The sequence below is a fragment of the Ornithorhynchus anatinus genome, chromosome X1 (genome assembly GCF_004115215.2).
Source record: "Ornithorhynchus anatinus isolate Pmale09 chromosome X1, mOrnAna1.pri.v4, whole genome shotgun sequence".
Classification (NCBI taxonomy): Eukaryota; Metazoa; Chordata; class Mammalia; order Monotremata; family Ornithorhynchidae; genus Ornithorhynchus; species Ornithorhynchus anatinus.
In genome coordinates this window covers 91,086,549-91,101,993 of record NC_041749.1, presented here as the reverse complement: position 1 = coordinate 91,101,993, position 15,445 = coordinate 91,086,549, and the positions used below count along the sequence as shown (strand labels likewise).

The window sequence follows — 15,445 nt, the reverse complement described above, 5'->3', positions numbered from 1 at the left end:
AAGCCCCTCCTATCCTCTTTTGCCTAAGGTATTGTAGTCTTCGCTCTGCTCCTAGAGGGATTTTTATTCTTTTGAGGCCCCTTGGACTGGTTCCTGCCATTCAGAACCAGCCCATGTCATTTCCATGTTAGGAGCACCCAGTACAGAGCTATTCCCTTAGTAAATGGATGCTGATGGTGGTGGTGCTCCCTAGTAAAATGCAGCCCTTTAAGAATGTCATTGAATGAAAAGAAGCACGATAGTACACCAAGTTCTCTTAGAAAGCAGGGACTGTGTTCTTGCCAAATCTCAAAGGGAGGAAAATTTGCACTTGTAGTTCTCACCCGTTTCTGACCCAGCGTGCTGAATCCAATCTTAGATACGTGTCATAGGATAAAAGTTCCCTAATTCCCTAACAACATTCCAGCCCAAACATGTGAAAGCGCACATTATCGCATAACTGATTGTGCTCTTGACCAAAAAGTTCAAAAACAACCTTGGGTGGTCTTGCTCACAGGTCCTCGGTGGCTTCACATTGCTCCTTAGTGACCTAAGTCTCCAGCTGTCTCTTCTAGCTGAGAACGTGAAAGGTTTTGGAGAAAATCCAGAAACGTTTCCCCTTTTTTTTTCATCTCCTTCTGGAAAAATTGGAGAGTAACTCGGGAGAAGTTATTGGTGGGGTGGGATTTGGTAATGGGGAAACAAATCATTCATTTATATGCAGAAGTCTCCAACCAAAGATCCTATGGGGGTGGAAAAACCTTGAAAAACCATCAGGTTACTTTTTTAATGTCATGAGCAGACTTAAACTTAGAGTAGAGTAGAGCCTGATGGAAAGCAAATATACATATACGTGCCAAAGGAGAACCAGGTCCACCCACGTAGGGTTCAGTTGGAACAGTGTTATCACTCAGCTCTTCAGGGCTCTGGAGAAGAGGAAGTTGTGGAATCACAGAAATTGGTCATTCATTCTCTGGGGAATAGTGGGTCTGGGCTTATCAGAAGATCCAGTTGGCTGGGCGAGTTAATTAATGACCTTAGTGCCCTTTGATAATAACTATAATGGTATTTGTTAAGCGCTTACTATGTGCCAGGCACTCTACTAAGCACTGGGGTGGATACAAGCAAATCGGGTTGGACACAGCCCCTGTCCCACGTGGGGCTCACAGTTTCAATCCCCGTTTTACAGATAAGGCAGCTAAGGCCCAGAGAAGCAAAGTGACTTGCCCACGGTCACATAACAGACGAGTTTTATGCTGGCTAATCTTATTTTGCTTTTACCAAAAACCTGTTTCCCTACTCTCCCGCTAATGGGAAAGGAACTTCTCTCCCCAGGAAAGAGAGGACCGTAGAAAAGTAACATATTCTCACTGCCAAAACCGGGTGGAATTTTTCAGGTTTATTCTGTGAACCAGTATGGGGAAGCGATAATCTGTGTAGATAGATAAGAGCAGAGCAAACAGATGGAAAGGGAAGGTCAGCCTGAAATTAAGGAAAGAAGTCCACAGTTGCAGCATCTACAGGACCACATCCAACCTGTCAAACTCTGAATCTACCTCCAAGGCCTCAGTCTCCCAACATCAGTACCACCTGAGCCTCCTCCCATGACACGGATGAGGTCAGGGTTTGGCCATCCCTGATCTAACCATATGAATTTCTTTTCTACACCATTCCTGGCAAGCCTCCCATGTCTCCCCCCCCCCCCCCCCTTTTTAACCTCTCCTCTGGATGTGGAAGAGAGTATTGTCAACGTTTGGTATAGGGGACATGAGTACATTTTCCCTCCATCTCTACCCCTGTTAGTGAAGCTGAGAATGTGGCATTTTACAAGAGGAAATTTCCTCATTATTCTGGGAAAGATACTTGAAATGCCGTGATCATGCAGCCTTAAAAGCTTAGGTGTATGAACAAGGGGGAATAAGAGGAAAAGGGACTTGACCAGAGGATTGGTCCTGCAAAATAGGACCATTATTCTCTTTGTTTCACACAGGAGCGAGTGGGAGGATATGTTTTTAATAACTGTGGTATTTGTTAAGCACCTACTATGTGACAGAGTGGTGGTGAACTTAATGTGGCAGCACTAAGTGCTGGGGTAGATATGAGATAATTCGGTTAGACACGGTCCCTGTCCGTGTGGAGCTCAGTCCGCGGGAGAGAGAACAGATATTCCAACCCCATTTTACAGATGAGGAAGCTGAAGCCTGGAGAAGTGAAGTGACTTGCTCAAGGTCTCACAGCAGGTAATAGGAGAGCTGGGATTAGAACCCAGGCCCATGCTCTTTCCACTGGACTACGCTGTTTTCCTGGCTGAGTTGGGCTAAACTTTATGTGGTGGCAAACCCTCTTTGGCAGTGAGTTTGGGGTCCTGTGTACATTCAATTTATCAGTCCCTTGAAATGTTTAATTTCTATCCTGGGTGCCTTTGGAAAACAAAATTCAAGTGATGGTGGGTGGGGGCTTGGGGAAGCATTGTCATGTAAATAAAGGCTCTAGTCAGAAAATAACCATTTGATTGGAAGCAGGGACTGTATCTCTTGGTGTTTGGGGGGTTTTTATGGCATTTGTTAAGGGCCTACTATGTCAGGCCCTGTTCTAAGCTCTGGGGTGCATGCAAATTAATCAGGTTGATCACAGTCCCAGTCCCACTTCCCAGTCTAAGTGGGAAGGAGAACAGGAATTGAATCCCCATTTTACAGTTGAGAAAATTCAGGCACAGGGAAGTTAAGTGACTTGCCCAAGGTCACAGACCAGATAAGTGGCAGAGCTGGGTTTAAAATTCAAGTTCTCTGACTCCCAGGCCCAGGCTTTTTCCTCTAGGCCACACTGCTTCCCATTTGTGCTCTCCCAAGCGCTCTTCACACGGCACTTGAAAAATAATAATAATAATAATGGCATTTCTTGAGCACTTACTATATGCAAAGCACTGTTCTAAGTGCTGGGGTAGATAGAAGATAATCAGGGTGTCCCAAATAGGGCTCACAGACTTCATCCCCATTTTACAGATGAGGGAACCGAGACCCAGAGAAGTTAAGTGACTTGCCCAGAGTCACACAGCTGGCAAGTGGGATAAACACTACTGACTGACTAAACAGCAAGTTTTTTGTGATGAATTGTGCCACCCTGGATGAGGATCAGGTCTTCGGGGCATAGCAACTTGACTTACTGTCTTTATGCTAGTCTCTTTCATTTTAATGTTGATCCTGAGACCAGATAAATCACTTTCCATAAAGAGAGGAAATGAAACCCTTGGGGTGCTGTAGGCTGTGATTTGAGAAACAATTAGTTTTAAGCATAGAAGAAGATAAGGAATAATAGTGCTTTTTAATTCTCCCTCTATTGCTCTTAACGACCGCCATTAGTTCCTGCCTTCATTCCTCTGGTTAAAAAGAAATCTAGTTTTTCTAGTTTGAAGGCTCATCAAATATAGTCAGTTCTCCTATAACACAGGGTTCCATTCCCCATGACCCCAAGTTAAGGAAAACTCGCTTGATGGTATGCCTCGACCAACACGGTGTGCACGTGCAGTCCTTTCTTTCGGACAGCGCCTCGCATTCCATCAAGACAGACTTTTGTGTTGAAGAAGCAGTCCCTATTTCCCCAACAGCATTGTCTCCAAAATGCATAGCTAAAATACGTATTATGGGAGAGCTGACTCATTTTACTTGCACCTTACTCGGGAAACAAGTCTCCCACTGACATCAGGCACAGTTTGGGTATTTTCAAGTGTGAACATCTCTCTCTTTACTATAAAGACAGCTTAACTCCTAGTATTGAGGCTTCTGTTTTGCAAACTGTTGAATTGTCAAGCTTTTGGGCCCTGATTTTTTTTTTTTTTAAGTAAGTGTCTGTTAAGCGCTTACTATGTTTCAGGCACTGTACTAAGCACTGGAGGATACAAGGTAATCAGGTTGGGCACAAATCCATGCCCTGCATGGGGCTCACAGGTTTCATCCCCATTTTACAAATGCAGTAACCAAAGCACAGGGAAGTGACTTGTCCAAGGTGACACAGCAGACAAGTGGCAGATCCAGGATTAGAACCCAGGTCCTTCTAACACCTGGGCCGTGCTCTATCTCCTAGGCCATGCAGATCTTACTGGAGAAGCAATAGAAATAGTGAGAGAAAGTATAACTCTCTTCCTTATGGCAAGCAACTTTATTAAGGGGTGTTGCTCAGTTTTGCCAGAGCATTTTATGTTACTTTCTTTGTGTGTGTTCATTCCTTGGTATTTATTAAGCACCTATGATGTGCAAGCCAGGGGAGAAAAAAAACTCCATGGGTGAGAATGACATGGTCCCTGGCCCCCTGGGGGGGCTCACAGTCTAAGACTTGTGCAGGGCCAAGAGAGTGGGTGCTGCCCACACCCCACCACTTACCTGCTGTGTGACCTTGGGCAAGTCACTTCATTTTTCTGTGCCTCGGTTGCCTCATCTGCAAAATGGAGATTAAGACTCTGAGCCCATGTGGGACAGGGAATGTATCCAACCTCATTTGCTTGTGTCTACCCCAACACTAAATACAGTGCCCGGCACATAGGAAGCGCTTAATAAATTCCATTTAAAAAAACAAACCAGCAGCAACATAGGAACACAAACCCAGTTCAAGACGTAGACACGCTGAATACCATAAGACCACCAGAGCTGACCCGAGTTTCAGATTACCCAAGGCCCAGTTAGGGCTGTTCAGAGGCCCAGTAAGTCAGAATCATCGTAGCCTCAGCCCTAGGCTTCCCAGGGGTCTAAAAGTTGGAAAGGCAAGTTCCCAGTTGGGCCTCCCAGTGTGGCCTTGGAAAAGAGGAGGTGAGGCGGAAGTCCGAGGAACGTGGGGGTCACGCGGCTCGTCTCCAGGGAGGCAGGCCTCGGGGTTCCGGTGTTAAAGGAGCAAAGTCCAGCCTCTCTCTGCCCGGGTGGTCCGTGTCCACTCTCCCCACCCTTTGGTACTTCTCACCAGGTCGATGAGGAAGCGTCTCATGATTTCCCTCGGACTAAATGGGTCCCGTGAAGGACGGCGAGCAACTCAGCTCGAAAGTCCCGGGCAGCAATTCAATCGTTCCGTTTCTGTTGGGTTTCCTCCTGCGTGATGCCGTGGCGGGTTTGCCCTGCTCCCTCAGGCTGAGGTTGCCAAAGAGGAGGCCGTGCAGGGAGTGGGGCCGATGGATAGGATGAGTCTTGTAGGCTGAAGTCTGGATGACTTGTTGTTACTGCAGGTGCAGGTGCAGGTCCAGCAGTCCCCTCAGCAGGTGTCAGCCCAGCAGCTCTCTCCTCAGCTGACCGTCCATCAGGCTGCCGAACAGCCGATACAGGTCCAGGTGCAGATCCAAGGCCAGGCCCAGCAGCAGGCCCCCCAGGCGATTCAGAGTCAGTCTCTGCAGAACCCGAGCCCGTCTCAACTTCAGGCAGCTCAGATCCAGGTGCAGCACGTGCAGACGGCCCAGCAGATTCAGGCCCCGGAGATCCAGGAGGAGCACATACAGCATCAGCAGATTCAGGCCCAGCTCGTGGCGGGGCAGGCTATCGCCGGGGGTCAGCAGATCCAGATCCAGACAGTCGGGGCCCTGTCCCCTCCGCCTTCCCAGCAAGGCTCGCCGAGGGAGGGGGAACGGCGGATCAGCACGGCCAGCGTTCTTCAGCCGGTGAAGAAACGTAAAGTGGATATGCCCATTACCGTGTCATATGCTATTTCTGGGCAGCCAGTTGCTACCGTGCTGGCTATTCCCCAAGGTCAGCAGCAGAGTTACGTGTCCTTAAGGCCAGACCTATTGACAGTGGACAGCGCTCACTTGTACAGCGCCACCGGGACCATCACCAGCCCGACCGGAGAGACCTGGACCATCCCCGTGTACTCTGCCCAGCCCCGCGGTGACCTGCAGCAGCAGAACATAACCCACATCGCCATCCCTCAGGAGGCCTACAACGCAGTCCACGTCAGTGGCTCGCCGACGGCCTTAACAGCTGTGAAGTTGGAGGATGACAAGGATAAGATGGTGGGCGCCACATCCGTAGTGAAAAACTCGCATGAGGAAGTAGTGCAGACCCTGGCCAACTCCCTCTTTCCAGCGCAGTTCATGAATGGCAACATCCACATTCCGGTGGCGGTGCAGGCCGTAGCGGGGACCTACCAGAACGCAGCGCAGACTGTGCACATATGGGACCCTCAGCAGCAGCAGACCCCACAGGAGCAGACGCAGCAGCAGCAGCAGCAACAACAGCAGCAGCAGCAGCTTCAAGTAACCTGTTCAGTAAGTGAAAGTTTTCTGCCGAGCAGCTGACTTGACATTTTGGCTCACGAAGGAAAATGTCAAGTCAGGCCGCACGCCTCGTGGCTGTGAATTGTTCTGCAGTGAGCACGTGTAGTTGTCGTTTCAACACGAGACTTAGCGTGCCACACACATTCCACCACACGCGCACCCGACATGGGGACTTAAGAAGCCGAAACTGCTTTCCGGAGCAGAGGGACATCCCCCAGTTGGAAGAGAGGGAACGTGGCCTGGTTGGCTGCTGATTTTGGAGGCTCTCCAGATGGGTGGCTCCTTGAGGATTAGATGTCTGGGATAGGCTAGTCACTATCCAGAGTGTAAGATCAAAGGCACAAAAAACCAGAAGAGGGCTAAGGAGATCCTGGGAGTAAACTGCATTAGAAGAGTGAGTTGGATGAAAGGTAGAGGAGAGAAAATGGGGCGATCCCGAGGCCTGAGGGGAAGCCCATGTAGCATTCCTCTTGTGAGGTAGTAGAAGACCCAAGTTTAATTTTAGGACTGAAGTGGACACTCCTTCTATGCATCACAGCTGGGTCTTAAAGGCCCGGGATTCCACTTCTACTGGGTGCAAGCTCCAATGGAAAACAGGTTAACTTCCCTTAAAAGTTAACCTTTTAAGGCCCTTTTAAAAGGCAGAAGGTTTTTGCGCCCCCATCGTAGTAACTGCTTAGCCACAGTCATTTTTTGACCCGAGTTGCTGTTCGAAAGACCCTGGAATTCACACTGGGAAGGTGGATGACACCCCCTGGCCAGTCTGTTCATTATTCAGTTTTGGTGCTAGGCTTGACTACCCGGCCATTTTTAATGTTGCGAGGGGTTGAGGGGGAGGAAAGCCCATATTGATTTAGGGCTCGGGAGTCTCCTCAAAGCCACATCCAACTCTGTTAAAATAAGTTGAAGGTCTCAGGTGCCTGGTCATATGATTTACCAATTAAAAACTGGCTGGCACCCTAGACTGCCACCCGTTTGCAGGTCATTTCAGCTGTGACCATCCCGCTGGTCGCTTCTCGATTTTCTCTACTCTGCGGTTCCTCACCCACCCCAGTGCAACCAATGAAAATTTCCCGATGAAAAGCAATGAAAAGTGCACAGCGGAGTCGGGGGATGCACAAAGCCAGGAAAAGTGAGAAGATGTGGCTAAGGCCTTCCAAAGTCCCTGCTAGGTCACGGCTGAGAGAGACCCAATTTAGGGTCTCGAAGCAGCATACTTACAGTTAGCCTAGTATTTTGTGGGTTTCAAATCACTGTGTTTGCCATCACAGAATTTTGCATCATCTGAGACCAGGAGTTCACAGATTTTGTTTCTGTCTTTTCACTGACACACTTAAGATTTTTTTGTTGTTGTTTTTTTTCCTGCAGCGTACCTACTGAAAGATATTTTGTATAACCATAAACAGAACAACAAGGCAGTTTGCTATACGGGGACTTGGAGGGCCATCGCCCCCATGGGACCGGGGACATCTTTGGGACACAGTGGGCAGCCAGAGCTACTGGCGGTTACTTGGTTAGATGGTTAGATGTCTGCTCTACTTCTTTCCCCCTACAGCAGGCTGTGGTTACCTGGCCTGGCCCCAGCATATGTGGGATTTCCTTCGTCCTCACCGGGGCCGGGCCGGGGCGCCTCTCGCCACTAGTCCCGGAGCCTAGGGGGAGCGAGCAGGAAGTCAGCCTGACTTCCCCCCAGGCTGCCCAGAAAGTCTGGGGGACCTTCCGGGGATGAGGCGGGTGTCGGGGCTGCAAGGTTGGTTTGCCCAGCTGCTGCACTATTCCCAAGGCCAGGGGATGGCATCCTCTGCCGCCGCCGCCGCCGCTCAGGCATCGGTGGCCCTGGCTCAGCTGGCCCTTTCTGGGCCAAGCTCTGGGGCCACTGCCACTTGGCTGGTGGTGACAGTGGCGGCAGCAGAAGGCGGAGACAGCGCAACCGCAGAGGGTAAGTACCCTCTCTCTCACCTCCTGCCTCCCTGTCTTACCTCCCCTTTCCCTCTCACCTTCTTCCCTCCTTCCTCCCTCTCACCTCCTTCCCTCCTCCCTCCCTCTCACCTCTTTCCCTCCTTCCTCTCACCTTCCCTCCTCCCTCCCTCTCACCTTCTTCCCTCCTCCCTCTCACCTCCTTCCCTCCTTCCACTCTCTCACCTCCTTCCCTCCTTCCACTCTCTCACCTCCTTCCCTCCTTCCACCCTCTCACCTCCTTCCCTCCTCTCACCTCCTTCCCTCCTTCCTCCCTCTCACCTCCTTTTCTCCTACCTCCCTCTCACCTCCTTTCCTCCCCCTCACCTCCCTCCCTTCTTCCCTCTCACCTCCTTCCATCTCTCCCTGTTCCCTCACCCTCCCTCCCTCTCATGCCCCTCCTCTCTCCAGCCCTCCCTCTCTCCGTTCTCCCTCCCCATTCCACCTTCCCTCCCTCTCCCCTCTCACCGCCTTTCCTTCTCACCTCCCTCTTTCTGACTTCCCAACCCATTCCATCTGCTACCATAGCAGTCATATGTATATCTGTTGTTTATTTAATTGCCTACTTAAAAAATCATTTTTCGTCTCCTTTTACCTACTGAATGGTTGACAGTTTGTGCCTGCCTAGCTCCCCAATTAGTTTGCAGGGAAGTGCAAGGTAACAGGGAAGCATCTTTTATTTCTATTAAATGTTTGAGTGTTCTGCCCCCAGGCTCTCAATAAATGCTGTTGAAGATTCCTGTTTCTTCCGAGCTCCTCTCCTGGAAAGCCTGCTCCCTCAGCTTCAACCCCATGCTGAAAAAGGAGAAGTTGGTCCCTTGAGTGGAGCATTTTATTTGTGTATTTAAGTACTTTCTACTTGTCAAGCACTGTACTAAGTGATGGGGTAACTGTGAGATGTCATGGTTGTCTGGAGTCCTCCACTTTCAGGGACTTGGATGTCCAGATTGGATTAAAACATGACATCTTCTTATTTCAGAGAAGTGACTTTTTGGATGGCTGAATTAAATTTTTCCTGTGGAAATTGTTCAGATAATATAATTGTAGGGGTTGACCCTTGCAGTGCTGGAACAAACACCCCCTCAACCTCAGCCTATCTGCTACTGATTTGGGATTTATAGATCTCTACTGTAAAATGCATCATCAGGAAAATTATAATTTTCTCAGGTGATAAATGTCTCATTTGCTTTGGGTAACACATTTGACTTCTCTTTCGTAGATCTTGAACTGTGTTAAAATATTTAAATAGCTGGGAGCTAGGGAGTTGAATTTCTGCAAATTCTGTAGGTTTTAAAGCTTTATAAAGTCTTTTTTTTCCCCCCCAGAACAAAAACTAAAGAACCCTCCACCCTGTAGCTGGGGTGAGGATTCTTGGGGCTTAAAAAATATCATTTGGAGAGGGTGATTGTTGGGTTTTATGTTTTGGAGCAAGAAGAGTAACAGCCAGTAGGTAACCACAAATTTACCATGGATATGAAGGAGACTCATTTTTACAGAATGGAAAGGAGGGAAAATCCCCTTAGGAAAAAAATCTTAGCACACTTTTCAAATAAAGTCATCCTGACATCTCATTGCAAAATACCTGGCAGTTCTACTGATGACAGGGAGGTAGTGACAGTTTGTTACACTAAGGCACCAAGTTGATTTGAGGCAACAGTGGCAGAATAGGGATGGATTTGTCTATCTACTGAAGCCCATTATGGCAGTGATAATATTGAGGAAAATTTTGAAAAAATTTTAAAATTAAATTTGTTCTGCTTTTTGGGGGGGGGGTTAATCCTAATTTTAAAAAATAGATTGAGGATAGAAATCAAATTAAAATTGATTTTTAAAAAAAGGCAACTAAAAATCCATATCCTCCCTATTGATCAGCAACTTCACTGCCATGTCTACCTTTCCCCCTTTGGCCATCTGGTACAGGTCCTTACAATTAAAAAAAAGTACTATTTATCAAGCAACAATATTCCACTTCCAGGAAGTATATTATTAGTTCGATTTAGTTCCTTGAGAGGTTTCAGGGATTGAAGGGGTAAAAAATATTCTGTATAAATTTCAGAGTGTGGAAGGAGGAGACCTTGATCAAATGATTGAATTTGGAAAATTTGGCTTAGTTCCATTAGCCTTCACTGAAGTAATCTCAAAAACTGAAGGGTGAAAGAAGTTGAGTATCATTTATTGAGCAGTATTTATTGGTTATCATGCTACTGAATAGGAGTGCCACAAAGCCAGAATAACAGCTCCCTAACCCCATTCCCTCTGTGTACTTGTCACTTCGTATTTTTCATCGGAAGTTTCCGATTACCAACAGTGACCAGAGAGGAGAATCCATGCTGCCAGTTTATGCACGTTGTTGCAGTTAACACACATAGCATGTGCCCTTGGGAATGGGGGAGGAACCAAACTTATATATGCGTCACATTATACTGTCCATTTGAAACTGGCAGTTGTAATCGAAAAGCTTGCATTTCTCAACTGACCTGAATAGAAATCTTGTCAGAGTTAATAGAACCCATACTGAGCATATACTTTAATATCATGAAGCTCCTCTTTTCTGTTTGTTCCTTTGCTTGGAATTGGGATAATAATGATATTTACCACCCATTTCCTCTTTAAAAGCTGATTTGACATGGGCAGGGGCAGACCTTTATCCAAGTGATTATAAGCCAGTTGTCTTCTGGCAGTTTAGATTAAAGCCAGGTTGCAAGTTTTGATTTAGAAAATTCCCAAAGGGGATTTTGATGATGGGCCGGGGGGTGGGGGGAGAGTGGGAGTTGTTTTCTTTATTAAAAAACCCAAAAAATCCCCCCCCAAAACAATTTTGAAATGGAGAGGTTTTGTTTGTAAACGTGTCCATTCCGCTGGAGTTTTTCTAATGCAGAAATCCTGCAGGTCATCGTTATTTGCCCAACTTGAAATGGGTGGTGTTGCTTTTGGAATTTATTACGAAGGCCTGAATCCAGTCGCTTTATCCAGGAGCTGTAGTGTGGACTACAGAGCAATCTTTCTGGACAAAGATTAGGTCTCGGCCCTCTTCTCCAGTCTTTCCAGCAGAGGGCGATCGTCTACACGATCTTCAACATTGAAGCGGGTTGGTTTGGCTGGGTGGGAAACCAAAAGGTTTTAATCACTGCCTTGCAATCTTATAATGCGATTGCATGCTGTCTTAATTAACCAAAGGCATAGGGGCACCTGCGGGGAGGTGGTGGGCCTTGGGGCAGTGGCCCCCCACTTCCCACTAGGTAAAGTTGGCCTGATCCTTAATAAGGAGTATTGAAAGAGTCTTCAAGGAACGCATTTGGTCAGGGAGCTCTAGGGTGAGGGGAGTTGGGTGGCTAAAGAGGAAAACTCGCAAATTGGGAAAAACTGCCCAAGAGCTCAAAAAGGTGTAGCGTCAACCAGCGTGGTCCAGTGACGGACTCCAGATCCCAGCTCCCTTCCCTAGCTCCATGGCACCCTAAGCTCACTTGGTTCCTCAGTGCCTTTAGTAATGATGCCAGTAGTATGTATATGCCACTTTCACTTCCCCAGCACACTACCAGTGTCATTTTTTAAAAAATCTTCCAGGAGGTCCCTGGGGAGCTGGATGAGGGAGTGCAAGTGCTTTGGAGTCAGGTAAGGGAGCAATGATACCAGGGAGCTGGGATTCAGGGTTAGGATGCAACCATTGAGACCAAAAGTGTCCTATTCCCATTCCCCCCCCCCCATCCCCTTCCCTTCCTCACCCCCTTCCCTCCCCTCCCCCCCGCCACGTCCATCCCCCCACCCTCCCATCACCCCTGTAATTTGGAAGCAGAGGGTCAGACATGCCATAAGCGAACTTGGGTTACCATTTCTTAGCTGGCTTGCTTAAGGGGTTGGGGGGAGGGCCATAGTGTGACACGCCTATGATTGTCTATCTTTCACAGGCTCAAGCTGTCCAGGTTGCTGAAGTTGAGCCACAACCACAACCGCAGCCTTCACCCGAACTCCTCCTCCCAAATTCCCTAAAACCAGAAGAAGGGCTTGAAGTGTGGAAGAGCTGGGCCCAGACCAAGAATGCTGAACTGGAGAAGGACGCCCAGAACAGATTAGCGCCAATTGGGAGTAAGTATTTGGGCCTAGAACTTTAAAAATGCAAGGCTGAGTGGGAAGCGTAGACACAACTCACTCCATGTCAATGGAGGTCTGGGTGAGAGAGCCTAAGCAGGGACTTACCTACATCACGGGATGACTCTTTCTGGCCCCCCAACACTTTCTCTGTCTTCCCGTGACTTTGTGATTAGAAGTTGGGTCTTATGTACACTGGCACCAAGTCCACTTGCGGGAGCTCTGCCTTGGTAGTTTTTCACCCTCAGCAGGCTGTCTGTGCTGGTAGCTCAGGGAATCCCTTGGGGACGAGGTGGGGTCAGAGCCCTGGAGCTGCAGTTTAGCACCGCTGCCCGGCAGAGAGCTGTGGCTCCAGAGCTCCAACCTCCCATCGAGTTCCCAGAGGATCCCCCAGACTGTCTGGACAGACATGGGGTGAGTACCTCACCCTGCCTCTCTAACCTTCTCACCCTCCAACTTTTGCCTTTCCTTTTCCCCCCTCCTTTATTTCCTTTTCCTTCTCCAGACAACCACTCCCCCACAGTATTCTTAATAACAATGTAATAATTATGGTATTTAAGTGCTTACTATGTGCGAAGCACTCTTCTAACCACTGGGTGGAGATGGGGCTCACAGTCTTAATCCCCATTTTACAGATGAGGTAACTGAGGCACAGAGAAGTTAAGGGACTTGCCCAGAGTCACCCAGCAGACAAGTGGTGGAGCTGGGATTAGAACCCACGCCTTCTGACTTCCAAACCCGTGTTCTTGCCACTAGGCCATGCTGCTTCCCAAAGAAGCATTCTTTCTGGGTCCTCTCAAAGTACTGCCCCAAGTTTGCCACTAATTTGAAGGCAGCACCCTATTTTTTTTTTAATGGTACCTAAGTGCTTACTATATGCCAAGCACTGAACTAAGATTTGAAGTAGGTGCAAAATAATCAGATTGAATACAGTCGCTGTCTCACATAGAGCTCTCAGTCTTAATTGCCACTTGAGATGAGGTAACTGAGGCACAGAGAAGTGAATAGACTTGCCCAAGGTCACACAGCAGACGAGCAGAACGGGGAGTAGAACCCAGGTCTTTTGATTCCCGGGCCTGGGCTCTTTCCACTAGGCCATGCAGTTTATCCTTGCCTGTGCAATATTGTAGATTGCATCAGTGTTGCTTCTAGCCACTTTGGGCTTTAAAAATGAACTTCTTTGTTACCTGAAGTGTACTCCTTTAAAAAAAAAAGGTGGGGGGGAGCAATATAATTCAGTAAACAAAAAGGGATCAAGGCCTGTTAATAGTTCTGTGTGTCGGGTGACTTAATGAAGAACTCCCTGGCCCCCTATCTTGCACAAGAAGTGCCAGGAATCAGGAATTTCCAGTGTTAGGGCTTGAGGGAGGGGAAACTCCTCACTCTTCCTTTATCTCTTTTCTCTCTCTCTCTCTCTCCCCCCCCCTCCTCTCTCTCTCTCTCCCCCCCTCCTCTCTCCCCCCTCCTCTCTCCCCCCCCCTCTCTCTCCTCTCTCTCTCTCTCTCTCCCCCTCCCTCCCTCTCTCTCTCTCCCTCCCTCTCTCTCTCTCTTCTCCCCCTGCCCCCCATTTTTCCTTTCCTCTACTCTCTTCCCTTTTCTTTTCCCAGTCTCTACTGTGGCTGGTTAGTGGTAGTGCCAAGCCAGAAGTCTTGATGCTGAACCAGAAATGGCCAGAAAGTTGTGTAGTTTTCAAGATTGCACCCTGAAGTGAGTTTTAAGTCCTTTTAAATCTGTGGCACTACGGCTTCAGCCAAAGAGACACAAAGCTACCGCATTTCCTCCCTTTTGGCTGTAGCTTTTCACTTACTGATCAGTCCGATTCAATTCCATAAGCTGTAACCAGCGTTTCTTCTTTATGCGACGGTGCGGTATCCAGGCTGAAAAATACATTTTACTGTATAAGAAATGCACTGAGATCAATGTGTGAGTAAAACTCTCTCTTAATTGGAGCGTTAACACGAAAGGTTGCAGATTAAAGTATAGTTAGCCATAAGACATAAAATGAGTTACTTTGTTCAAGACTCAAAAAATTGACCAATACACTATAAATATATTAAATGACAAGGTTAAAAAACACACTGGAGTTACTCGATCAGATAGTAATGTAATTATTAATCAGTAAGAAAAAATTGAGTTCGATATTTTTATGTTTACATAAAGACAAGAAAAACACTTGGTGCCTACTAAAGTTCTCTCATTTAATGCTAAACAGAAAACAAGCAGCTCCTGAAATGGGTTCCAAACCTCTCTTTTTAAGTCAGTCAGAATACTATTGAAGGGGTAGGGATGGAGACAGAGTGAAAAGTGGGAGGTTTGAGCCAAGGTAAACTTGGTGGGTTAGCTCAAAGTGCATTGCTATTAAAATTCAAGAGCATTACAGGCGGAAGATCCCTGAATAGCCAAGTTGATGTATTAAGCAAGTTTATTAAAAGTATTGTCCACTCTGTGACATCAGTCAGCAAGCCGAAAGGTGACCTTCTTCAGACTCATTTGAATCCAGAGTGTTTTGGCCCCAGAGATGCCCTTAAAAAAAGAAGAAGAAGGAAAAAGTTGGCTTAAAAATGCCCTGTATCTTTTGGGCCAGTAGACAGAGTTGTGCACTTTATCTGTTTTCTGGATGAGAAAACTGGGGCTGAGACAAGAAAGGAGAAAACAATGAGGAAAATCCTGTAAGATGTTGAGGAGCATGAGAGTAATTGGTTACAGACATCACAACCAAAATTCTCAGATATGCCAGGGAAGAAGGCTAAGGTGATGTCCTGGCCTTAGACTACCACTGGGATTTTCCGCTCTAAGAGAACAGTGGGTCTGGAAAGATTAATCTCTTGGTTTTGTTCTGCAGGACGTCAGCTACTGAGGTTCCAGGAAGATCTCATCTCCTCGGCAGTGGCAGAGTTGAATTATGGGCTGTGTTTAATGACACGGGAAGCCCGCAATGGAGAAGGGGAGGCCTATGACCCAGATGTGCTGTACTACATCTTCCTCTGTATTCAGAAGGTAAAGGGAGGGGGAAAGGAGGGAAACTTCCCTAGAGCAACATTTTGGCTCGGTTTAAAAAAAAAAAAGTGGCGGTTGCAGAAGAGCTTCAGTGACTTTTTCTAATTCGTGTTCCCTATAACTTGACCTTTGTTAAGAACCTGCTTTTAACCGTTATAGCAACTGCATTTTTTAAAAAAA

The 15,445-nt window shown here is 47.5% G+C and overlaps 1 protein-coding gene across 4 annotated transcripts in view; it reads left to right on the top strand.

Annotated features, from left to right (window-relative positions):
• QRICH1 (glutamine rich 1) overlaps window positions 1–15,445 on the top strand; it is a 59,909-nt gene that overhangs the window by 27,203 nt on the left and 17,261 nt on the right. For 3 of the 4 annotated variants that reach the window (XM_029050583.2, XM_029050584.2, XM_029050586.2), the window contains exons 3-6: window positions 5,186–6,217; window positions 11,747–11,794; window positions 12,088–12,265; window positions 15,111–15,265. In XM_029050583.2, the coding sequence (XP_028906416.1) occupies window positions 5,186–6,217; window positions 11,747–11,794; window positions 12,088–12,265; window positions 15,111–15,265 (1,413 nt within the window). The remainder of the gene's footprint in view (window positions 1–5,185; window positions 6,218–11,746; window positions 11,795–12,087; window positions 12,266–15,110; window positions 15,266–15,445) is intronic. The other variant, XM_029050585.2, reaches the window with a different exon arrangement.